The sequence below is a fragment of the Zingiber officinale genome, chromosome 1A (genome assembly GCF_018446385.1).
Source record: "Zingiber officinale cultivar Zhangliang chromosome 1A, Zo_v1.1, whole genome shotgun sequence".
NCBI lineage: Eukaryota > Viridiplantae > Streptophyta > Magnoliopsida > Zingiberales > Zingiberaceae > Zingiber > Zingiber officinale.
The window spans coordinates 9,537,619-9,564,355 of record NC_055987.1 but is presented as its reverse complement, the minus strand read 5'-3'; the positions used below and the strand labels follow the sequence as shown (position 1 = coordinate 9,564,355).

The 26,737-nt window shown below is 36.2% G+C and overlaps 1 protein-coding gene across 2 annotated transcripts; it reads left to right on the top strand.

Annotated features, from left to right (window-relative positions):
- Window positions 1–160: 160 nt before the first annotated feature.
- Window positions 161–26,457, top strand: LOC122017726 (tRNA uridine 5-carboxymethylaminomethyl modification enzyme MnmG-like). Of its 2 annotated transcripts, XM_042575405.1 has the most exons (13): window positions 161–442; window positions 3,117–3,268; window positions 7,831–7,922; window positions 19,013–19,126; window positions 19,764–20,094; window positions 21,487–21,666; window positions 21,816–21,896; window positions 22,313–22,531; window positions 22,681–22,823; window positions 23,310–23,476; window positions 23,606–23,823; window positions 25,086–25,178; window positions 26,077–26,457. In XM_042575405.1, the coding sequence occupies exons 1-13, from the start codon at window positions 235–237 to the stop codon at window positions 26,278–26,280; spliced, it is 2,202 nt and encodes a 733-aa protein (XP_042431339.1). In that variant the 5' UTR covers window positions 161–234; the 3' UTR covers window positions 26,281–26,457. The 2 variants fall into 2 exon arrangements, with proteins under 2 accessions (XP_042431339.1, XP_042431348.1); XM_042575414.1 differs by lacking the exon at window positions 25,086–25,178.
- Window positions 26,458–26,737: the final 280 nt, after the last annotated feature.

Here is a 26,737-nt window from a genome sequence, read left to right as displayed (position 1 = left end):
AGATGAATTAACTAGGACACTGAGAGCGAGCGTATTATCTTTTACCACCACTAATATAACTGGTGGCAAAATATCACACAGAAGTGCTTTTAATATTTATTCTAATTATTTCGGTGAAAAATATAAAATAAATAAATAATGTACAGATAGGGAAACTGGGCCGCCCGACTTCATCTATTTGGGAGTAGATAACTCGATTTCTTCTGCTTATCCGGGCACGGGCCAGCGGCGGCCATGTTGCACCGCCTTTGCCCAGTGTCCGTCGCCACCACGGCGGCTCTTACGCGCATCGGCTCTCGCCTCTACTCCTTCCAGTCGTTTCGAGGCCTCTTCTTCCGTGCTTCGGTCACTGCCGACTTCCGATGTGTGACCCGGAGGCATCGCCCTCCGTTGAGACGATTGGTACCTCTTAACTCCCGAGGCCATAGCACCATTTCCAAGGGTATGTACACATAAACTGATACTGGTTCGATGGTATTTTAGGTTTTCGAATTAATCCTCTTTTATTACCTTGAATCACGCCTATTTTGGCTGCAAACGCCAGCTTGTGTAGTTTGATGATGCCAATGTTAGCTTCAAGCTTTCCCGTAAAGACACTGCATGTGTTGTAATGCCCTTTTGAAGTGAACCGAGTGTGAGGCCGGGTTGTTGGGATTGCTTCTGGTTACTCTACCAGTGAATGAGGTTGGAGTCCGTTCTAGCATCAGCTTCACTATATTTATAAAGAGAAATACACAAAGAAAGACAATACAAATTTAACTGGCTTTGTGCGAGCCTATATTTATAAAGAGAATCCAAGTGTATACAACACAAAAAGAAGAGATACAATGAAATTAGACAAATCGATTTCCACCACCTTGCACACTATCCATCTCAATCTAGTGTACACTCCTAAAAGCAATCTATTTTTGGACACCAAAAGCTCTCCCCAAGAAACAAGTTTCCCTCTCCATAAAGGATATGATACCCCACAGTCTTTAAACCACTGAATCCATCTTCCTTGTGCAAGTGCATTTCCCTAATCAGACCTAATAGTTAATTCAGCCTCCTTAGTCCTTTCTGTTACTTTTTATAATCACTAACTATGGGTACTATGGAATCCAAGCAGTTATTGGTGCCGGTAAGAAAGTTTTCAAGTCATAAAACACAAGAATTTATTTTTGAAGTTGTTCAAAATCAATCTATTTAATGTAGGTACCAATCTTGATTTGTATGGAAACAAATCCTCTATGGAGCCATTCAACCATTAGCCTGGTTGAATTGATAAATGATGGCGACTTGAGAGACTGAATTCTTGATTTTTTTTTTTTTTAAAACTTTGTATACAAGCTCTGCTGTCTCCAACTGCCATGATTGCCATATCATCTCTTGGTAATGTACAAGAGTATGAGCACCAATCAGTAATATGCTCATTAACATAAATCCAATATAGTGTGTGTGTCTATATATATAGTATTTGGCCAATATATATATATATTGTAGCTACGTCAGCATCAATACAGGCTACCAGGAAGTAGTAGTGTCAAAAATGAACCTGACCCATCAACTCAATCCGAGCCGACTCGAAAAATATCAATTTCGGGTTGGGGGTTTTCTGGTTTGGGCTGGGTTTGGGTTGGATGGTTTTCGGGTTGGGAGATTTTCAGGTCGGGTTCGGGTACCCGAATTTAATGTTTAGTGGATTTTTTTGGGGTTAAATCAAATTTTATTTTGAAAATTAAGATGTTTTTATCTATATCAATATCAATATTAGTATGATAATGATGAAATATTGAGATAAAAGTGAAGAATTATAGGGAAAATAACTAAAAAAAAGGGAAGTCATTTTTAATCGGGTTATTCGGGTAGGTCGGGTTGGTCAGGTTTGGGTTTAGGGGTTTTGGGTTGTATTTGGATTTGGGTCGGGTTCAGGTTTGGATTTTTTATTATTTTTTTTCAACCCGATCCACCCCAATTGACACCCTTACCGGGATGGCTCTAGAAGACCAGAAGTGCTATAAAAAGAGTTTCAAGGTGAAGCTTGAAAATCACTATTCTCACATTCTCTTGTGCTCATGCTCTTGTGCCCTCTCGTCTTTTGTGCTGCGACACACTGCTACTTGCACTTCATTTCTTATTGGCAACAACTAGAGTAGCATTTCATTTGATTTTGTGTTGCCTCATATTTGTTATTCTGAAAGGGTAAATTAGAAATAAGAATCAGATTTTATAACTGTTGCGTGTGTCTATACTTCTGGTTTGGTTGATCAATTAATTACATGCTTAATTTGTAGTTAAGTCATTTGCATGCTTACATTGCTTTGCATTTGAATCTGTTTAAGTAATTTATATTTTCGTTGGGCTACTTTGATTATTCAATTATTTCTGTTGCCATCTGCTTCTACAATTCTTAATGCTATTCACCCCTTCTAGCTTCTAGTTCGATCCTACAATACATATACACCAGGTATCTTGGGTCTTATAACCCGACTGGTTCGGGGATAAACGGTCCGATCCCACATTTCCCCATCAAGTAAATCCAAGAAACGCATCAGCTCTTGACGTGACACCCATACACACTAGGAATATTATATATATATATATATATATATGGTATTTTGCCAATATATGAATTTTTTTAGACCGACTTATATGGAAGTTTGACCAAGAAAATACTAGGGTAGTCTAAGGAATGAAGGGATAAATGAACCTTTTAGAGAGGATATTCTATGTATTTAGTCTCAAGCAGTAAACCTAAGCTAGTTCCTACCCCTTTCTTTCTCTTAACTGCTGTATTCTATTTATTTAGCTTGGGATTATTTGTGACTTTTGAGAATGAATTTCTATCTAGTATCTTTCCTATGGTTGAAGAATGATTATCATGTTTAATCACCAATTTATGCAAGTTTTTTTATTCTGAGTCAACCCTGAACACACATAATTGAATCTCTTCTTTCTTGTAATTCTCTATCATTCTTTTTGGCTCGATTACTCATTCAGCAATACTTTCAGGATGAGCATTCAACTTTTTTTAAGAATCTTTACAGCTAACTAGTTGTTTATCTAATAACATATTTGTCCTCTAAAAGTACGTGATCTCGAATCATTAACAAGAGGCTCTTTTGCTTAATGTACAGGGCAGACTGACTATTCTGAAGCAATTGAGGAACAATATGACGTCATTGTAGTAGGGGGAGGGCATGCAGGCTGTGAAGCTGCACTTGCATCTGCTAGACTTGGTGCACGGACTCTACTTCTTACTCTCAATATTGATCGTATCGCATGGCAGGTCTGTTTTGTTGTACTCTTAACTTCTCATTGTTGCTTTAATCGTGTTTACATTCAATAGTCAACTGCCAAATTGTGGTATTATTGTTATTTGTTAACATGTTATTTTCTCCATTGCTTCAAAACATGTAATATTGCCAAGTTCATAGATTTTCTGGGCATATTGACGTAACATGAGAGAAAAACATAAATTTTCTACAATTTCTTCAGTTTTTATCTTTAAGAATTAACTTTATTCTTTTTTCATACTTTTGATAGATTGATAATGGGTCACATCTTTTATAAATACCATTTTCTAGCTGTTTTGAACTTATAACTATTGTAATTACTGTTAATCATGTTTAGAGTCATCATCATGCTTTCAATTGGTTATTCTCACATTAGGTATTCAATTATAGGGTATTGTGTTTGAGTCCTACATTTGTATAGTGTGATAGTTTTGTTTAGTACAACAACACAATATTTTATGATTTTTATCCCTTTTCACTTCACATCAGACTGGGATCTTCTTGTAGGATTTTTGTTTTTTTTCTTCCTTAATCTCAGTATGGAGAGGTTGTGAGCTTCATATGATGGTGTGGCTTTCCATTCCTTCGTGACTATTAAAAAACCATATTGCTTCTCTATTACACACTTTTTCTCTCCTTGGACATTGATGTGTGTAAAGAAATAGATAAAACAGGGTAGCAAGTTTGAAAAGGAGGCCGTTAGATCAAATAAAGACTAATATTGGGAGAGAGAATGAGTAAAGTTCAACGTCAACCCTTGTCACAAGAGTAATTGCTAGAACCTTAATCTATTTATTAAATTGGTAATCTCACACAAGTTGCCATTTTTTCCTTGCAAACTTCAAAATCTTGCAGTATCTTCGGTTTTAGGGAATTTAAGGAAGAAGATTATATCAAATTGTTTGATGATTGTCACTAACTTCATCTTTTTAAGATATCTCTCTTGAAGATTGTTGTGAACCATAGTTATTTAAGGCGTGAAGTGCCCAAAAGCACATAGGTGCTTTGGGGCCTAAGACTCTAGGCATAAGGTGAGCCGCACGCCCTACCAAAGTAAGGAACTTGGGTATAAATTTTTACAATTCAAACATATATAGGGAATTTTTGCCAAAATATTTCACTAACAAAATTTAAATATTTCATAACTATTAAATAATAATGTAAATATAAAATTCACTGTGGCGCTGCATTTGTTTCCAAAGGGTGTACTTGTTTCCCATTCTACCCCTTCCGCCAATCACTGCATTTAAAGAACAACACCACTCCACAGTGGAAATTAGTGAAATAAGTGGGAAGGGGGGAGGGGGGGGGGTGTTGATGTTGATTTTTTAGGAGAGAGGAAGAATCAAATAGAGAGAAAATCAATAAAATAAGTTTGCAAGGGACTAAAGGAGGAGGATGTTCATTTTCTAGGGGAGAGGAAGAGTCACGTAAGAAAAATATGCCACATGCATGCAAGTTAATGCAACATAATTAATTTAAATGGTAATTAAAGTTATGGGTTGGACTTTAATTTTTTTTTAAACTTCAATAAGGCATGGAAAATTACGCCTTAAGCATGTCTTAACCTCTCAAAAGGCACACGCTTAAGCATGCTTCATTCAAGTACTACGTCTGGGTCGTTGCCCAAGCGCAAATGGCATGCCTAGCTGCACCTTGCACTTAAGCGCAACCAAGCACACACTTTTCACAACATAGTTGTGAACTATAATAAAAAAAGGGCAGTTTTAAATGGCTAGAATCTAACCCGTTAGAATGCCATTCTAGCCAGCCAGATTTTGGCTATTAAGATTTCAGTGCTGAATGGCTAGAATTGGGCCAGCTAGAATGTCATTCTAGCTAGCCAGATTTTGGCTATTAAGATTTCATTGTTGAATGGCTAGAATTGGGCCAGCTAGAATGTCATTCTAGCTAGCATGCCATTTAGATTTACTCTTCCTTCTTGAAGAGGTGGCTGTCGGTCATTTCATGAATCAAGCATTCAGTGACGTATAGTATCTCCTCCATTGATTTTGTATGTATTATGCAGAAAAAAATTGAATAAAAGTGATAGCATTATACAATGAAAGGATGAACAGTTTAGACCACATAAACCAACCAAGGGATCATCACATAACTCAAACTAGTTCTATCCTCTTTAAATTAAGATCACCTAAATTCTATTCATCTTAAACCACTCAATAAAGGGAGAACAAATAAATCAAATTCTATTTAGTGAGATTGATCCCATAGAATTAAGTCCTTAATTATGCAGGGTGAGCATAAGAAAATTGGGGTTAGATAGTTTTTCTGCCAATGATGAGTCAACTTCCCATGCTTTCCTCCGTCCTCCCCTTCATCGTCGTCGCAGAACAACCACGGCGGCTTCCGCCGATGAGGCCTTCGTCTACAATGGATTCGTAGGGGCAAACTTGAGCCTCAACAGTTTTGCGGAGATCACTTGCGACGGACTCATCAAGCTCACCAACGACACAGAATAAACCCAAGGGCATGCTTTCCACCCGCTTCCTCTCCGTTTTAAGGACTCCGTTACCGGTGCGCCTCGCTTCTCAGATTGAACAATCAGATCGATCTTATCCAATCAATACTTGGATCGATCTGATTGTTCACTTTGAGCCGAATATTAGCTTTGCATTTTTAGTCAGATTGATATCTGTCTTATAACTGGTTTCAAGTTTAATTAAGGGATAATTAGTAATTTGTTATGTCGAGGGGGCGGTGGGGTGTAGAGGTTGCAGTTCTGGAGCACCACAGCAACGTTGCCGAAGATGAAGTCGACAGTGTTGTAGACATCACAGTTGCGGAAGAATTGGCGTAGCAAGTGGGTGTAGAGGGTGCCCTGGTAACCCACGAAGTTGCAGCGGTAGAAGGCGGAGAGGTCGGCGTTGACACGGAGGGCTACGACCTGGTGCTTGCTCGGCCCCGCTAAATTCTCCACCGTCAGATTGCCCATCCTATCGCCCACCATCTCTTCATCAATCACCATCAATATTCATTAGTCAATCAATTAGTAAAGGGCATCAATCATGAATGATCGATTTGTCTTTTCAAAATGACTTCGGCAATTGCGTTGTCAATTAATAAAAGCATTAATTAATTAAGAAATCTACCTTTACGTTCTATCGGAGGAGTTGGCAAATTCTACTCCAGTTCTTGGGTCGAGCCAAATTGTCCTTGTCGCCGTGTCTCCTATTTTAATCCCCCTCGTTAATGGGAGCCATGCACATTTAATAATGTCTAGATTTTCTAGCTGGCCAGATTCTGGCCATTAAGATTTATCAATCCGGTGCACGAAGTTCCCGCCAATGTGGGGTTCCGTGGAAGGGTCAGGCCACATTAAATATATTGTATGTAGTTTTACCTTACATTCTGCAAGAGATTGTTTCCGTGACTTGAACCCATAACCTCAATGTCATATGACATCAATTTACCGTTGTGCCAAGGCTCTCCTTATGTTGTGAACTACAGTTCAGCCTTCATTTCATAGCATTGGTTGTCAAGCTTCAAAATCTTATGGTATCTTCAGTTTGAGGGGAATTTAAGGATAAAGATTATATCAAGTCGTTTGAAGATTGTTCACTAACTTCATCTTTTGAACATCTCTCTCTAGAAGATTGTTGTGAACTACAATTCAGACTTTATTTCATAGCATTGATTGTCAAGCTTCTCAACCACTATACTATTTTGTCGTGTTGACGTCTTTATCACAGTTGAGTGTCTTATTTTCCCTCTCTTTTTGTGAGATCACTTCTACTTCATGGAATAAGAAGGCAATGAATAATAACTGGTGTCAACATGAGGATGAGCGTCACAATATTAGAAATTTAGAATTAATTTTAAGAATGGTTAAAGTCGTAATTGCATGTTGGTATAAGTTTGGATTCATAATAATTCTTTCTTAAATACCACAAGACAATATTTAATCCCTACTCTAGACAATTTTGTTTGCCTGTAGTTTCCATATTCAATACTGCCGGTAAATTGAATAATCTGATGTACTTTATCCTGGAGAATGTTTTCAGACTTACAGATTTTCCCTTTCTCTGCTACGTGTCTAGTTCACTAAATATCAAATCATCTGTGATAGAAAACCACTAGAGAAAGGCTAAGTGCAAGTTTATGCCATATTTTTATGGTACATTTTATAATTCAGGTAGTACTAATTGTTAAATAGTGCATAATTACCTAGATATCTTGTAGAATCTGTTTCTGAGATGAGGATTTGTTTTCTGCTATGTTGTACACTAATATTCTTTTTCCTTGGATTTGCTAGATATATTATAAGGATTTTAGCATATGAGTGGTTATGTGGTTTATTTATTGCCTTTTCAGGTGAAAACACATTTTCTGGCATATGATAATTTCATTGAATTTCCTTAGCATAAAAGCTTATGCTTTTAGGTAGCTGTGTCCTGATCGTTCCTCTTTAGGTTGAATATCATTTAACTAGATAAGCAACATTTGATGGATACCTTTTTTATTTTTTGGGGTCAAATTATGTAATTGGGCTTAAAACATGTTCTCATACTTTTTTAATTATCATTTCTTGACACAGCCATGCAATCCAGCAGTTGGTGGTCCTGCAAAATCTCAGTTGGTACATGAAGTGGATGCTCTCGGTGGTGAAATAGGGAAAATTGCTGATAGGTAGAGTACTCACCACAATTGACTTTAACATGTTTCTAGTGTTCTTATAGAATACATATTTGTTTCACTTGTATATTGCTGAAGCATATTGTTAAATGCTTGTTCTTCTTCTTTTTTCTTTAATCCTTAGAGAAGAATGCTTGAAAATATTTACAGAACTACTTAAGAAAATATTTTTTGAAGGATTTTTTTTTCTTGCTGCATAATTTACTTAAATCCTAATTTTACATGGGATTTCACAAACAGAACTAAAGGATAATGTTACTGAAATAATATTGGATGTCTTACGGTAAAAATATCCGAAGTTGTAAATTCTGTGTAGCCATATTGTTAATAGTTTCCCACAGTCTAACCTAGATCTGAAATGTGCCTTCATTCTATTGCCGTTCTCTATAAGCCTAGTTGGTTGTTTATGAAAATCGATCATATGCTTCATGAATATAGCTGCAATATTTGCATACAGAGCCACAGTAAACAATCTTCCAACACAACTAAACTTGGTACAAATATGGGCACTAGACAATTTAGTTGGCGTTAGAAGAACATATTTTTTTGATTATCTTGTCTCTCAAGTGCATGAAGTCTTTTTGCAAGGTTAAGCACACAGGTTAGTTTTTGTCATAGTATATAAAACAAACTTCTAGAAATTCTTGAATTTTGTTGACATTTTTTTTTGCATTTAACATCTGATTCATCTTCATTCTTAATATTAGTAATCAAGATTTATAAACTCACAAAAAGAATCCTCTAGCTTAATGGAGATCATTTTATCCCTATTGATCCTCCTTTTTGGTGCTCACTGTATTTCAATTTTCTCCTCTTTGTAAGATTGGGTCTATCAGCACAGTTCCATTATGTAAATGGATGTTATTTTGTGTTTATAAAACCACAGCAAATTTCAATGCTAGTTTTGATTATCTAGTGTTAGAATTTGAGGGATGTCCTAAGGCAATCGCTTTATGATTTTTTTTTTCTATTTATTTGATTAGTATAGATTCATTATTTTAGTGCATATTATATGTTTGATTGTCTTAAACTCATTTACTGAATATTCGTAATATAATTCATAGCATGAGAGAATTTGTGATTGGATCGCACCTAGTGATTATCTCTACATGTGCAATTATGAATATATTGAAATTTCCCTAGTTGTCGAATTGATGCATTCAGACATAATCAATTCTGCAAGACTAACACGAGTTATACCCCTTGGTTCGGCCAAATAGCTGTTTTCTCACTGGTTAGAGATATTAGGATGTCAGAGAGTTAAATGTGGATGTTGGTTATGGTAATTAGTTCATTGGAGTGATTCGTAAGACTTCATATGATTCTCTACATATATATAGATATGTCTGTGAAGTTCTTACTGCAGCACGAGTGCAAGTTTCCTTCGACTTGAGGTATATAAGTCATCTTAATCATGGAGACTTATACTATGACATCTTAAGCAAGCATCTCATTGAGGTGTGAACCCGGGATGATCGGATATAAGTTGAAGTGCCCGAAGGTGTTTGGATAGCCCACAGAGGATTCACCGTTCCTTGCTAGGAGATGTATACCCGATGGTCGTTAGGATTATTACTCAACGTCTTTAGCCAAAACATCACATGTTAAGAGTGCAAGACTCTTGTACATATGTATGAGTAATTTGAATTCGTAGAACGAGGAAGTATTACTTGGGTTAGGTGTGAAGTAGTCAGCTTAGTGGGGACAAGACATATAGACTATATCCTGAACCAAGTGGGTATAAGACGAGTGAAAAGAATGAGGCACGACTCATTGTAGCTACTGAAGGGTTTAGAATTAATTCTAAGATTAACTATGATTTTCCGACTGATTGGGAATCATGATGTACTACTAGGTGTCGCTCATGATCGTTCTATAATTAAGTAGTTAATTATGAACGACCAAGATAAACTGGGAACCTATTGGGTCACACGCACTAACGAGTCTCTAAAAGATGTAAAACAAGTTAAAGAATAAGATTCTTAGATCAAAAGATAAATATTTGGTTGAACCATACATAAGATAAATATGAAAATATTTATCGCAATGGAAGCGCAGATGTGTCACATCTTTTATGGAAGAGTTGGATCATATTTGGTTTAATCATGAATTAGTCATAAACCAACTTAGTTTAGTTGTGAACCAAACCAAGGGTTAATGGGCTAATTTTTAGTTAAGGGATAATGGGTTGGATTTGGGCTTTCTAATTCAACTCATTAATGAGGGCTATATATTGATATGGTTGAGAGAAAACATACACATGAGATTATTAATTGACTTGTAAGGTTTTTGGAAAACCTTAACCTAATTTTTCTTCTCCTCTCCCTCTCCCCTCTCTCTTCCCGCCGCCAACAACAAGAGGAAACCCCTCTTGTTGCCGTGACCACCACAAGGGAGAAAACTCTCCCTTGTGTGCTTCTCTTCCTCTTCCTCTTCCTCTTGATCCCTCTTCTTCGCTCGTGGCTAGTAACTTCCGAAGGAGAGGGTTGTACTCAAAGAGTTGTCTTGAGGAGCTCGGCGTGGATACGAATAGAGGCGAGGTTCGATAACGTCGCTACGGTTGATATCTTTCTCGTTACAGGTCATCCGTAAGGTACACCTAGCGTAAATTTACTTTCCGTAAAAATTTTATTATGCGATCATGTTTGGCATGTTGTATCCTTGTATGCGTATGATGCGTGTGATGTAATAATTTAGGAATTATTATTGTTTTATTTTCCACTGCGCATATTTACGAAACATGTTTTAGCACGAACTGCATCGGACATATCTCAATAGTGATATCAAAGCTTGATCATGCTTCGACATGATCGTAAAATTGTTTTACGGTTCGTAATTTGTGTTGTAATTAATTTTGGAATTTTTCTGAAATTATTAAGATTTTTCTATTTTTGGAAAGTTTCTGATATAATTTTAGAAATATTCTGTTAATTTAGAAATTATCATTTCTGAAATTTTCTAAAATTTTCTGAAATTTTAAGAAATATTCTATTTTTGGAAAATTTCTAATTTGTTAGGTAATACCAAATATGGAAAGATTTTGAAATTAAAAAAAAATTCAGACCTGATATATTCTAAATTAAATTATAGGATTAATATTTTTTGGAATTTTTGGATTTATTAAAATATTTCATTTTTGGAAAGTTTCCTAAATTGTCAGGAAATACAAAATTTGGAAAGATTTAAAAAATCATAAAAAATTCAGATTTGAGATATTAATTTTAAAATTTATTAAAATATTTCATTTTTCAAAAGTTTCCTAAATTGTCAGGAAATACAAAATTTGGAAAGATTTAAAAAATCATAAAAAATTCAGATTTGAGATATTCTAAATTAAATTAAAAATCACAAAAAATCTAGATTTGAATTATTCTGTAATAAATTAAGAAATATTAATTATTTATTTCCTAAATGGTTAGGAAATTAATTTGAAAATTTGTTTTCAAAATAATTAAAGATTCTTGATTGATAGAAAAATTCTAGATGAGATATGTTAATTAAATTTGAAAATTGGTTTCCTAATTTGATTAGATAAATCTTGATTTATTAAAATTAGATTTATAACATATTTTTATTTCCAAAATATAATTATAATATATGTAAATTTATGCTATGAACATACCATATTGTATGCCATGTAGATGCATTAATTATGACATGATTAGATTTTGCCATGCATGTGATGTGATTAGATCTTACCATATGTATGATGTGTCATGTTATGCCATGCGTGTGATGTGTCATGTCATCATTTATGCTATGCGTGCGACGTGCCATGTAGATAGAATTTTGCATCATGTAGATGAGACTTAAATTCCTCACTCAATATTAAAACCTACACCTTTCGTTAATATGGTAAAAATCAAAGTTTAAGTTCTTGTTTGAGTTGTTGACTAAAGTCAAGCTTAACTTGAAATTAAACATGTTCAAACCATAGAGATGCAATCTCATGATTAACGGGTTGATTTTAAACTTGAAGCGTTGATTTGTTGTGCCAAAGTCATGATCAATGTGGATAGAGGTGAAGTTGGGTGATGTGCATTTGAGGTATATTTGTTAATGTGTTAACAACCCGATGTTTATGCGAAAGATCAATTAGTTGCTAGCATAATGTGATAGTTGCATATAAGTAATATGCAATCGGTAAATATGTTATCTACCGCTATAGCTAAGAATGACTTGTTGGCCAAAGTCAAGGTTATTCTTATCTATGGTGGATATCAACCCACTTGGAGAAAACCTACCATCTCCCGAATTCAAAATAAGGGTATTTGAATTTGATAAATAAGCGGGCTTTTATGTAAATTGTTTACATAAATAAAATCATGTTTCTTATACATTCTCGTTTTTGTATTTCTAGGTTAATCATTTAATTATGACTTCTGTTAATCTGCGTTCGATTTTGGACTTGAACAAACTGGCTGAGTCGAACTTCTTGGACTGGTTTCGAAATTTGAGAATTGTTCTCAAAGCTGAGAAGCTAGCTTATGGCCTTGATCAGTCTCTTCCCTCCAGTTTTGATGCTGATGCAACTGCGGACCAACTGTTGGTCCTTCTGAAACATAAGGATGATTCTGTACTTGCTAGTTGCATCATGCTAACCGTTATGACTCCTGAATTACAGAAACAGCATGAACATTTGGATGCTTATGATATTATTTATTATCTTCGTGAGATATTTGATGAGCAAACTAGATCCGAAAGGTTCAAGGTCTCCAAGCTTCTCTTTTGCTTAAAGATGCAGGAGGGTTCGTCTATAGTACAATACGTATTAAAGATGAATGGCTACATAGAGCATTTAGCATCACTCGATTTTACGATGGATCATGAGTTAAGTATTGACTTAATTCTACATAGTTTACCGAAAAGTTATTCACAATTTGTGATGAACTATCGGATGAACAATTTGGAATCGATCATCCCCAAGATGATAAATATGCTCAAGACTTCTGTTAAGGGTGAACAGAAAACAGTGATGTTAGTAGACTTCTCCAAGAAAGGTTCTAAGAGGAAGCCAAAATATCAGGTTAAAGGGAAGAGCAAAAAGACCAAGACAGTAGAACCGGCACAAAAGGGCTCATGCCATCATTGTGGCAAGATAGGACCCTGGCTAAGAAACCGCAAGATTTATCTTGAGTCCGTGAAGAAGAATAAGACATCCGATGCCCCATCCTCTTCAGGTATTTTCGTTATTGATTGTCATGCTATTTCCTCAGACACTTGGATATTGGATACTGGGTGTGACTCACATATATATAATGACATATAAGGGCTAAGGAATAACAGAAGATTCGTCAAGGGAGAAACAAGTCTGCGAGTTGAGAATGGAGCAAAGGTTGCTGCAGTCGCCATAGGAACATACTTATTAAAGCTTTTTAGTGGACTTGTCCTAAAACTAGATAATTGTTATTTTGTTTCAGCATTAATAAAGAACATTGTTTCTATTTCTTGCTTAATAGAAAAGGTTTTCATTTAACTTTTAGTAACAATTGTCGTTATATAAACTTAAATGACGTTCTTTATAACATTGGAATTTTATACAATGACATCTACGCGTTAGATATATCTAATGACATATTCAATATCGAAAAGAGCAATAAACACGCCCGAATAGATAATCAATTAACCGCTTACTCGTGGCATTGTAGCCTTGCCATATAAGCAAGAAACGCATGTCCGAATTGCAAAAGATTGCAGTTCTCGAATCATTTGAATTAGATACATTTAATATATGTGATTCATATTTAAAAGGCAAGATGACAAAGTTACCTTTTTCTCGAAAGGGTGAACGAGTTGATGAGTTACTTGGGCTCGTACATACCGATGTATGTGGACCAATGACAACTCATGCATTAGGGGGTTATAGCTATTTCATTACTTTTATTGATGATCACTCTTGTTATGGGTATGTGTATCTAATAAAATACAAGTTTGAAGCCTTTGAAAAGTTTAGAAAATTCAGAAGTGAAGTAGAGAAACAACTTGTTAAAAATATTAAGATACTTCGATCCGATCGTGGTGGTGAATATTTAAGCCAAGAGTTTCTAAATTATCTAAGGGATAATGGTATATTGTCTCAATGGACTCCGCCTTATACGTCACAACATAATGGTGTATCAGAAATGCGTAATCGAACCTTGTTAGACATGGTTAGATCATTGATGGATCGTGCAGATCTTCCTAAGACCTTTTGGGGTTATGCACTCATGGCAACTGTTTACTTGCTAAATAGAGTCCCGACGAAGGCAATCTCAACTACTCCATATGAGGTATGAACTAGTAAGAAACCTCTTGTATCTTATTTGAAGATATGGGGATGTCCTGCTTTTGTGAAGAGGACTATATCAAACAAGTTGGGCTCCAAGCCTGATAAGTGTTTATTAATTGGATACCCTAAGGAAACTAAGAGTTACCAATTCTATCACCCCTTAGAACAAAAAGTGTTTGTTTCAAGACATGCTACCTTCCTAAAGAAAGAATTTTTCTTACAGGAAACAAGTGGGAGTATGGTTGAACTTGATGAAGTTCAAGGACTCTAATAAACACTAATGAGATGCCTAGTCAAGAACCACAATCGATTATAAAACAACCTTCTCGTAGATCAGGTAGGACAAGTAATATTCCTGAGAGATATAGATCTCTTGTAAGAGAATCGAATGATGTGTTACTCATTGAGGATAAGGAACCTATTGATTACGAAGAGACTCTGAATAGTTCAGAAAAGAACAAGTGACTTACAGCCATGAAGTCGGAAATAGATTCTATGTAGGAAAACAAAGTTTGGAATTTAGTGAACCCACTTGAAGGCATTACGCCTATAGGGTACAAATGAGTTTTTAAGAAGAAAACCGACATGGATGGTAATATTATTACCTACAAGGCAAGGTTGGTGGCGAAAGGCTATCGTCAAAGGCAAGACATTGACTATGACGAAACTTTCTCACCTGTGGCCATGCTTAAATCCATTCGGATATTCCTAGCCATATCCACTCATCATGATTATAAGATATGACAGATGGATGTGAAAACAGTTTTCCTTAATGGAAATTTGCTCGAGGATGTGTATATGACACAACCCGAAGGCTTCACATCTGTCAACAAGAATAAAGTATGTAAGCTTCAACGGTCCATTTATGGACTAAAGCAAGCATCCAGGAGTTGGAATATCCGTTTTGATGAGGCGATCAAATAGTTTGATTTCTCATAAAATCCAGATGAACCTTGTGTGTATCAAAAGGTTAGTGGGAGTGCAGTCATATTCTTAATATTATATGCTAATGACATATTGCTTATAATACGTTCTTGATGAAAGACATGGGAGAAGCAACTTACATCCTCGGGATGAAAATCTATAGAGATAGATCGAGAAGGTTGCTTGGTGTTTCATAGTCCACATATATAGACAGAGTGCTAAAACGATTTAGCATATTTGAATCCAAGAAAGGTATCTACGAGGCATAGAATTCAACTTTCGAAGTCTATGCGCCCACGTACAGAAGACGAGAGGATTTGCATGGATAAGATACTTTATGCGTCCGCAATAGAATCTATTATGTATGCTATGTTATGTACAAGACCCGATGTATCATATGCTGAGTGTTACGAGCAGATACCAGTCTGATCCAGGAATGGATCATTGGGTGGCTGTCAAGATGATCTTTAAGTACTTAAGAAGAACTAAGGATATGCTCTTAGTTTATGGAGATGGTGATATGACCATACGCAGATATACAGATGCTAGTTTCCAGGCAGACAAGGATGACTCCAAGTCCCAGTCTAGATTCATATTCATATTAAATGGAGGCGCAATTAGTTGGAAAAGTTTCAAGCAAGACAATGTTACAGATTCTACCTGTGAGGCAGAATACATTACAGCTTCGGAAGCAGCAAAGGAAGCGGTTTGGATCAAGAAGTTCGTTACTGAACTTGGAGTGGTTCCATCCATTTTTGAAGCATTACCTGTTTACTGCAACTACACTGGAGCCATTGCGCAAGCAAAGGAACCGAGGTCTCATCAGCGATCAAAACATGTGTTTCACCGTTATCATCTGATCAGGGAGATCATTAGTAGGAAAGAAATACAACTCGAGAAAATTCCCATTGAAAGAATCTAGCGGATTACAAAGGCTCTACCACAAAGCAAGTTTGAGAGTCACGCATGCGCTTACGGCTTAGGACACCGTGACAATTGACTTTCGGCCAAGTGGGAGTGTTAGAATTTGAGGGATGCCCTAAGGCAATCGCTTTACGGTTTTTTTTCTATTTATTTGATAAGTATAGATTCACTATTTGAGTGCATATTATATGTTTGATTGTCTTAAACTCATTTACTGAATGTCCGTAATATAATTCATACTATGAGAGAATTTGTGATTGGATCGCAATTAGTGATTATCTCTACATGTGCAATTATGAATATATTGAAATTTTTCTAGTAGTGGAATTAATGCATTCGGGTATCATCAATTCTTTAAGACTAGCACAGGTTATACTCTTTGATTCGGCCAAGCAGTTATTTTCTTACTGGCTGAAGACATTGGGATATCGATAGTTAAACGTGGATACTGGTTATGGTAACTAGTTCATTGGAGTGACTCGTTGTAAGTCTTCATATGGTTCTCTACATATATATAGATATGTATGTGAAGTTCTTACTGCAACACGAGTGTAAGTTTCCTTTGACTTGAGGTATATAAGTCATCTTGGTTATAGAGACTTATACTTTGACATCTTAAGCAAACATCTCATTGAGGTATGAACCCGGGATGATTTGGTATAAGTTGAAGTGCCCGAAGGTGTTTGGATAACCCATAGAGGATTCACCGCTCCTTGCGAGGAGACGTATACCCTATGGTCACTCGTTAGGATTATTACTCAAGGTCTTTAGCCAAAACATCAAATGTTAAGAGTGCGAGACTCTTGTACATATGCATGAGTAATTTGAATTCGCATAACGAGGAATTATTACTTGTGCTAGGTGTGACGTAGTCAGCCTAGTGGGGACAAGACACCATGTCCTGAACCAAGTGGGTATAAGAAGAATGAAAGGAATGAGACACGACTCATTATAGCTTCTGAAGGGTTTAGAATTAATTCTAAGATAAACTATTATTTTACTAGTAATTGAGGATCATGATGTACTACTAAGTGTTTGTTGGAACCCCAAGGTTGTTTTGATGTGATCAAACAAGTTAAGTTAGGTCCTGTTTGGTTTAATCCTTGTGTCTAAATGTGCAAGAACTTAGGAGCACAAAAAGTCGAGCGGAAGACGCGGCTAGCGAGAAGGACAACACGGGAGAGAGCTGACGGGCTCGATGCGTCCGAGGAACGAGGTGTCGCGGAAAAGTACACAGGTGGACGAGAAAAACGTACGCGATGTTCGAGGGACGAGAAGCTGGGGAGGAAGGCTGCTCGAGGAGAAGGCTGGAAGTTGGGTTCGGGTGAGCCCTATTCCAGATGGCTGAAATCACCCAAGCTAGTGGAGCTGGAGCGGAAGACTCGGACCGAGACAAGCTGAACCAGAGCAGAGGACCCGGACCGTAAAAAGTCAATTGTGTTGACTTATGTGGTCCCCGGAGCCTATTGAGTCCGAGCGCCCGGAACCCAAATATTATCAAAAGTGACGTGGTCATTGATCAACGCATCAGGAATAGAATTCTATCCCACTCCAGGCGCTCGGAACCCTTCCAGGCACCCAGAACAGTGCTATAAATATAGCTATGATTTCAACAGTTTATTCAATCACTTGTAATTCATTTCTTTCTGTTCTACTTTTAGTTGTGTGCTATTAACGTTGTAAGAGGCTACACCGCCCGAAGGAGATCGACATAAAAGTGCGCTTAATTTTCTTTGGATTAGCAATCTCCTGATTGCAAACCAAGTAAGTCTCCTTGTGTTTCTGTCTCTGTAATTAGTCTCTTAGTTTTTTTATTATAAGTGTTTTTAATAAGCTATAAGTCGAGAAAGGGTTGAATTTATTTTTGCAGGGCAATTCACCCCTCCTCTCTTGCCGACCACCAAGGGACCAACAGTGCCACTCATGATTGTTCTATAATTAAGTAGTTAATTATGGACAACCAAGATAAACCGGGAACCTATTGGGTCACACACACTAACGAGTCTCTAAAAGATGTAAAACAAGTTAAAGAATAAAATTCTTAGATCAAGAGATAAATGTTTGGTTCGACCATATATAAGACAAATATAAAAATATTTGTCGTAATGGAAGCGCAGATAGATCGCATATCTTATGGAAGAGTTGGACCATATTTGGTTTAATCATGAATTAGTCATGAACCAACTTGGTTTAGTTGTGAACCAAACCAAAGGGTTAATGGATTAATTTTTGGTTAAGGGATAATGGGTTGGATTTGGGCTTTCTAATCCAACTCATTAATAAGGGCTATATATTGATATGGTTGAGAGAACATACACATGAGATCATTAATTGGCTTGTAAGATTTTTGGAAAACCTTAACTCAATTTCTCTTCTCCTCTTCCTCTCCTCTCTCTCTTCTCGCCGCCAACAACAAGAGGAAACCCCTCTTGTTGCCGTGACCACCACAAGGGAGAAAACTCTCCCTTGTGTGCTTCTTTTCCTCTTCCTCTTTATCCCTCTTCTATGCTTGTGGCTAATAACTTTCGAAGGAGAGATTTGTACTCAAGGAGTTATCTTGAGGAGCTCGGCGTGGATATGAATAGAGACGAGGTTCGACAACGTCGCTACGGTTGATGTCTTTCTCGTTACAGGTCATCCGTAAGGTACACCTAGCGTAAATTTATTTTCCGTAAAAAATTTAATTATGCGATCATATTTAGTATGTTGTATCCTTGTATGCATGTGGTTCATGTGATGTAATAATTTAGGAATTATTATTGTTTTATTTTTCGCTGTGCATGTTTACGAAATGTGTTTTAGCACGAACCGCATTGGGCATATCCCAACATCTAGTACATTGCAGATTTGCTCGATGAATACAATTAATTTCTTTTATTGCTGGACTATCATTAATTTTGTCCTTTTCCCCTTTATCATGTTATAATACCAGTTTCTTAAGATGATCTGTTTTTTTTTTCTCAAACAGGTGTTATTTACAAAAGCGCGTCCTTAATCGTTCAAAAGGCCCTGCTGTTCGAGCATTGCGTGCTCAGACAGATAAGAGGGAGTATGCCATGGAAATGAAAAAAGTTGTTGAAAGGTTCTCGACTTGCTAAAGATCAATTATTTTGTTTAGACACCTCATACTTCCTTGTGCATGCCCTTGTTAGAGACTATGCAACGTTTTTTATTAGGAATGCACATGATTTTTGAATTTTTGTCCAGAGATGGGTAGTGAATATAGCTGGACTGATTCTTAACCAATATTTCTAGTCCTTTCGAGTTATAATATAGTTCTTAATCCTTTACCTAACTTTGCATTATTCTTAATTTTTTACATCAGAAAATAGTGTAATAGTTTAGCAGGTAGAAAATATAACCTCAAGAGTGATTAAGGTTATGAAACAATATGCTAACTAAAGAAACTCAAACTATAACCTCAAAACTTAGTAGTGTAATTTATGATTTAAGCTTTAACTGGCTAACAATTTAGTGCAGAACCCGTGTCACAGTATGCTTATTTAAGTTGAACTTGATTAGGTTCATCTTGCTAGATTGATTATTCAGTTGTACTGATTAGGATTCACTTTGCTAGGTTGATTATTCAATTATGTAAATCCTAAACTGTTCTAAAGTTGCATCTCCCTGTTCATCTAGAATGCATTAAGATGGCATTATTGGTTATAAGAACTGCTGCAATAAATTCTAAGCGGCTTTTAATTGTTTTACTATTTCAGCTCCCCAAATCTTTTCATTAGAGAAGCTATGGTGATTGATATCTTGGTAGGCAAGAATGACAATGTGGAAGGAGTTTCAACCTTCTTTGGCATGAACTTCTATGCCTCTTCTGTTGTTCTGACAACAGGAACTTTTATGAGTGGTAAGATCTGGGTTGGTAGAAAATCAATGCCTGCAGGACGAGCTGGGGAATCTGCTTCTTATGGAGTAACTGAGAGATTGCAGCAGCTTGGATTTGAGACGGACCGACTCAAGACAGGAACTCCGGCACGTGTTGACAGACGTAGTGTTGACTTCTCTGGTTTAGAACCTCAGCACGGAGATGAAGAGGTAATTATTGATAAAAGCTTGTGCTGGTAGTGGACTAGAAAAACTTTGACTTCTATACCCTTTTAAGTTTTATCTATCATACAAGTTTCAGTCAGTTGGAAGATTAACTTTTTCTATGTTATTGGTGATATAAGTCTTTTGTAATTGAAGAGTATTATTAAATCGTTCTGTAATTTTGCCACACTTTTTTGTCATCTTTGCATTTACATTGATTTTTAGGGTCACAAGTAGATTTCCTAGTGAATAAAAATTATCTGGTAAATCATTTTAAATAATTTCTAGGTTTATCATGACCTAAGTAAGCATATTTTTGGGTTTAAACTTCTTGTTTTCCCAATTACATATTTTGTTATTGATGTTTTGTCAAAAAAAAAAATGATCTAGTAAATTTTAGGAACTATCATTTTGTCAATGTCATCATAACTTGGATCAAGAATGTGGAGAATTTATATTATGATGCCCCCGGGGCTATGGTGCAGCGGTAGGACATTCAAGTTGTTACCCAGGCACCTGCGGTTCGAGCCTCAATTATGGCGAATTTGCAGGAATTTTTCCTCCAAATGGGGCACGCAACTAAAGGATGCTAGGCTCATGGGCTGCCCGCTACGAGCGCTTCCCGATTTATCCTGGTAACTGGTGGGAAACTTCCGTGGGGTCGGGCTGGTCACCCCAGGCTCGACGTTACCCAGTCTGGTTAATCGCAAGCATATGGAGAATTTATTCTTTGCATTTTATCACTGATTGTATACTATTTTTTCTCCTTAAGTCAACTATTTGAGAACTTGGAATGTGTATCATTTTAGTACAGATATATAGTGATATCATAGCCAAATTTTAGGTCAACTTCGCTGTATTTGCCCTCCACTAGTGTACTAATTATTGTGCAATATTTACATAATTGTGTTTTATAGTTGTGCACACAACACAAACTATGTGGAATAAGCTTCTCTAAAATGACATAATAAATTAATTATCTTAATTTGACCCATTTTCTTCGCAGGATTTAACTAATTTAAATTATTAAACTTGGAACAATTTAATTGGAAGGGATTCTGGACAATGGATTTTCTGTCCGCAAACACACTCGTGTTTAGCTTCAATAGACCATAAAATAAGTCAAGATAGATTGAGATGGGTTGCACATGTTTCAATGTGACCAACACCTTCCATAGTTAGATGGGTTGGGTCGATTAATGTAATAAAATTGATTTTAGTCTTGCATAGAGCTTACTGGAGGGAAAAGATTTGGGATAAACACTGGTTGACAATGATGTTAGACTCTCAATATATTTAGGAACAAGTGCATATGCAGGTGATTTCTTTTCACCATCTTTTGTTATAAACTTATAGGTGTAAATGTGCTTCCTGAACTTACCTTTCTTTCTGAAACAGTTAAGTTGGTTCAGCTTTGATCCTGATTATCACATAGAGCGAGAGCAAATGTGCTGTTATTTGACACGCACCACAAAAGATACCCATCAGCTAATCAGAGATAACTTACACGAAACACCAACTTATGGAGGTTGGGTAGAAGCAAAAGGTCCAAGATACTGTCCATCCATTGAAGATAAGGTATATCACAAGTCATGACAGTTTAATATCGGGTTTGGGCAAATTTCAATACTACAACTGATATTTTAACTTCTAATTTCAAATATGATTAAGAATTAGTTGTAGGTCTCATTGCTTTCTCTCTTAAATAATTGGTAGATTTTTATCAGATTGTCAGATTTCAAGACAAAGATTCCCATCAAATATTTCTTGAACCGGAAGGCCGTACTGTCCCTGATATCTACGTGCAGGTAGCTGTCATTGTATATCGCTAAGCTATGGTTTCTATGGTAATCCAATTTACAATGAACTCTTCTATCTTCCATAGCCTTATGTTTTCCACTTTTGACATTCCTTGAATTGCAAAGATCATCTGGACATTTGCTTTAGCATATCTTACCATGCAACTGTTCCATGGTAACTTCACAACTTTCTCAAGCTCATCAATTTTATTCAGATTTGTTACTGGTTTGTTAGCAGCCCACACATTATTGGTTCATGGGAAACTCTAATCTCTGATCTTTGATTTCTTCACCATTGCTTTAAAACTAACTCATCCAAGTTATCATTCCTTTGGGTTTTGATGTGATCCTTCTTTACTTTAGATAGCACATTTGCTATGTTCTATATCTTAAAGCCTTAAACTGTAATTTTTTCTGTCCCATAGGGGTTTTCTACTGGTTTACCTGAGAGGCTGCAATTGGCACTTTTAAGAACATTACCTGGGCTTGAAAATTGTTTGATGCTCAGACCAGCATATGCTGTGGAATATGACTACTTGCCTGCCCATCAGTGCTCGAGATCCCTAATGACAAAGAAGATTGAAGGTTTGTTTTTCTCAGGCCAGATTAATGGAACCACAGGCTATGAAGAAGCAGCAGCTCAGGTTACACTCTTCATGGCTGAACACATTTTGTATGCACTTTGTTTCCTTAGCCTAGTCATTTATATCCCACATTCCATCTGTCTTCAAAAAAGTGTATGCACATTTCTGGACACTGTTTTTCTAGTTTCCTATTCAAATGTCATGTGCAGGGACTTGTTTCTGGGATTAATGCTGCGAGACATTCAGATGGAAAATCTGAAATAATTCTTGAGAGAGAAAGTAGCTACATTGGTACCTTAATTGATGATCTTGTGACAAAAGATTTACGGGAGCCTTACCGCATGTTAACAAGGTATGATGCTTATTTTGTGGGTGCACCCTTCTACCTTTATTCCCTGGATCGTTTCTCTTCAGTAAAATTGTTGGTCAATTTTAAATAGTCGTGTCGAACACCATGATTTGTAGATGTAACATAGGCCTGTCTAATCTATCGGACTATTGAGATAAGCATTTATGTGCTGTATTGACTATTGACATTGCTTGTTGTAGTTAAGTTGAAAACTGGAATGAAAAATCACTTATTTTTTATTCTTGTGACGTTCTTTAGAATACGTACATTTCCTATGAGTTTATATCAAATTTTGCTCTGCATTTCTATCTCTGTAGCTTTTATATCTTTATTTTTAAACTTGAAATGAACACAAAAGGTTTTATAGTGATGGGATTGCCCTTCTTTCATTAGTAACAGTCAAAACCAAGCTGTTCATCTAGAAAAGTAAAAATTGTAAATCGTAACTGCTTCAGTTATTTGTTCTGCTTATGAATCTTCCTTCTTCAGCCGTTCAGAGCGTCGATTACTTCTTCGCGCTGACAATGCTGATAGCCGGCTGACTTCTTTGGGTCGAGAAATTGGTTTAATAGATGACAGACGTTGGAATATCTACCAGTTAAAGCAAGCTCGAATAATGGAGGAGAAGGAGCGTTTGAAATCTGTGCGAATTTCAGGTTAGCTTAACTGGTTTAATTACTTCATCCAAGATTCTTTACTCTTGGTGTCAGATTCAAGGCTACCTGGATTCTTTGATAACATCTAAACATCTTGGTGAGACTACTGTTATAGTTCTGTTATAACAGGTGGTAGTTTTGCTGCTGATGTTAGTGCCTTATCTGGACAACCGGTTAAAGACTCTTCTACATTGGAAAGCATTCTAAAGAAACCTCATATAGAATACAAAGTTCTTGACAAGCATGGCTACGGTAACCAACTTTTATCCAGGATGGAGAAAGAATGTGTGGAGATTGACATCAAGTACGAGGGCTTTATTGCACGCCAACAGAGTCAGTTGCAACAAGTAAATCTAATCATTCCATGCACTTCTGCAGATAGTTTAGTCACTAAATTATATGTCTGTGTTTTATATGTACATTTTTTGAAGTTGAATGGATTTTACTACTTTTTTGTGTATTCATTTTATTGTTATCTTACCTCAAAATGATCTATGTGAGTTTTGGGACAAATAACAGGGCCATTGATCTATATTGCTCCATTGCTTTATTTTATGTATTCCATTTCTTTGAGGCCTGTAGCTTTAGCTAACTAACCAAATATTGAATTCTTGCCTAGTATTAACTAATAACAAGAGTGCCTGTTTGTTTGTTGTCACCCTTGTTAGTTGTTTGAATTGTTTTCTTCAATTTTTTTACTTTGTTGTAAATTGTAAGCTGTAAATAGTTTGAAGAACCATAAGCTTGACAGTACCTGGCTTAGTTTTCTTTAGCTGTTTTATTCCTAGTAATTACCATATCATTTATGGTTAGATACGTTTATGTATTACTTACATTAACTTGTGTTTAGTTATCCATATGCAAAATGTTCATATGAAGCAATGTTGATCACACCCTATTATTTTCTTAAAATCCAAAAACGAAGAAGATTCTTCTCTATGACCTGTACCAAGCAAGATACTGCTTTTACACATGGTATACAACCGTACTAGCAGATTGCCCTTACTTCCCAACAGATAGCTCAAACCATAGTGAGTTGCCTGTGGTTTATCTCACTGACTAGTAGGTAATGTCTGGACTGGCCTGTATAGAGTACCATTCTTTAAACCCTGTTTCCAACTCATATATATCAGTGGTTTCATAAGCGTTGCAAACATCATAAAAGTTTTCCATGTTGGATTTTTGAGTTTACCAGTAATATAGTTGCCTACTGTTCTAATTTCTAGCTATATAATTGAGGATTTGAAGCACTGATATCAGACTTCTGGAAGTCCCTTTAATTTATGTTAGTTATACCATATTGTATCTGATCTGGAGAAAACGTAAACTCCAAAGAACAAAATGACAGAAAGAGATTAAGAACTCCAAATATAAAGGCAGGCCAACAGGAAGAGGCAATCTTTTAGTACTTGATTAAAAGAATGATCTGTTATACTTATATTGAAAAGTTGTGGCTAACTTTTGGACTTTCTAAAATGGTGGGAGAAAACCATCCAATTCATCAATTTTATTTTGTAAAATGGGTACAACATGAAATATTTTATAAGATTTTTGGCTGACTAGACTTGGGAATTATTTGCCACCATTATTACATTTTTTTTTTGTCTAGATCATTAATCAACAACATAGAAAATTGCCAGACGACTTGGATTACTATTCCATGACAACTTTGTCTCTGGAAGCACGGGAGAAGTTATCTAAGGTATGGTAGCTCACACCACTTGATTTTACTTTATATGGTGATTTCTGCATATTACTAATAGTGTGGCTTCATAGAACACAATGATGAGGAAATATCCATAATCCCACTTCATATACTTAATGACGGGATAATGACAAGATAAGATTCATAATTGAACCCTAAAAACATGGAACATTTGCCTTGCTGTTGTTGTGATTTTGTGAGATGGTTAATGGAAATTTTGACTTTTATTTTTCCATTTTTTGTAAATTCTGTTAATCTTTGTTAACTTTTTTCCCTGAATGTTTTGAATTGGACTGGTGACTGTAACTATATCGTTTATGCTATAGTGTTCCTTGTTGAACAATGGGCATTGGTTTGATTTCTGTTTCTGCAAGACCATATCAGGTATCTTTGTTTTGAACTAAATATATGATTACATAAAAATAAATGCATCTATTAACTTCACACTAACATGCACACGTATCACCGATACAATCAGTTTGAATCACTTTTGGATGCAAATATATATTAGCTTTCATTGTCGCTATTAGAGCCCTCATACATATCATGTTCTTGGATTACCTCCAGGTTTCATTTTCATATAGCTTAATAGCTATTCTAAACTTCATGCAGTTTTCTTAGATACGAATCCCAAAATTCCTAGCCCCACCCAAATAGAAATAACCCCCAAAGAGTTCTCTCATGTTTGGCCATGGCAGCAGCACCCGGTGTCCACTGGTTTGAATGCAAACTAGTTAGTATATTTTTTAGAAATTTTTAAACATAAATAAGACTTTTCTGTTGAGATCTAAAACTTATACTGTTAAGTCAAAAGTTTATTTTTTTCATCTTCATGTTATATAGTCGATCAATTGAAATACACATGCCTAATTTTCTGTAGTACAAATGCTTTCAGATCAAGCCCCAAACTCTTGGTCAAGCAAGTAGGGTTGGTGGTGTGAGTCCTGCCGACATCACAGCTCTCCTCATTGTCCTAGAAACTTATCGCAGGAAGGCCAAAGATAGGAAAATGCAAGACTTAGTTAAATCAGCTAGAGATAACTCTGATGAACCTGAAGCTTCTTTAGCTACTGCTGCACATACAGCTGGTGCACTGTAAGAGTTACGGATGCAAATTTTCCATCCACTCATTTTGTTGTTTCTTTTGCTCATATAGAAGGTTTTTTAAGTTCGTTAATGTATCATTCTGCAACTTTTTTATTTTTCAGTTTCCAATATTTATCAGTTAAATCTTGCCTTGGATGCCAATCTAATGAAAGTTTCATTTTGTATCGAACCGCCTATGTAACTTTGCCAATTACTCAAATACTATGCGTGACTTTGGAAATTACCAAATCATGTATCTAATACCTTTTTTACCCTCCGCATTAGCCCTCGTGCTGGTCGGATGTATTCGAACCGAAAGAGATCTGAACTATGTTTGATTTTTCTTCACGATGTGTGTCCAAATCAACACCGAAGGCTGGCAATGGTGCACTTTCTTTGTTAAAAAGGTGAACAAGAAAATCTAAACCTAAACACGTCATTTCCAATATCGATGTGTTTCTACGGTCTGC

Excerpts from the sequence above, each read along its gene's own strand:
- LOC122017726 (XM_042575405.1), top strand. The coding sequence starts at position 235 with ATGTTGCACCGCCTTTGCCCAGTGTCCGTCGCCACCACGGCGGCTCTT. Across the intron at positions 22,824-23,309 it reads CCTTACCGCATGTTAACAAG|CCGTTCAGAGCGTCGATTAC; the intron begins GTATGATGCTTA and ends TTCCTTCTTCAG. Across the intron at positions 23,824-25,085 it reads AACAGAGTCAGTTGCAACAA|ATCATTAATCAACAACATAG; the intron begins GTAAATCTAATC and ends TTTTTTGTCTAG.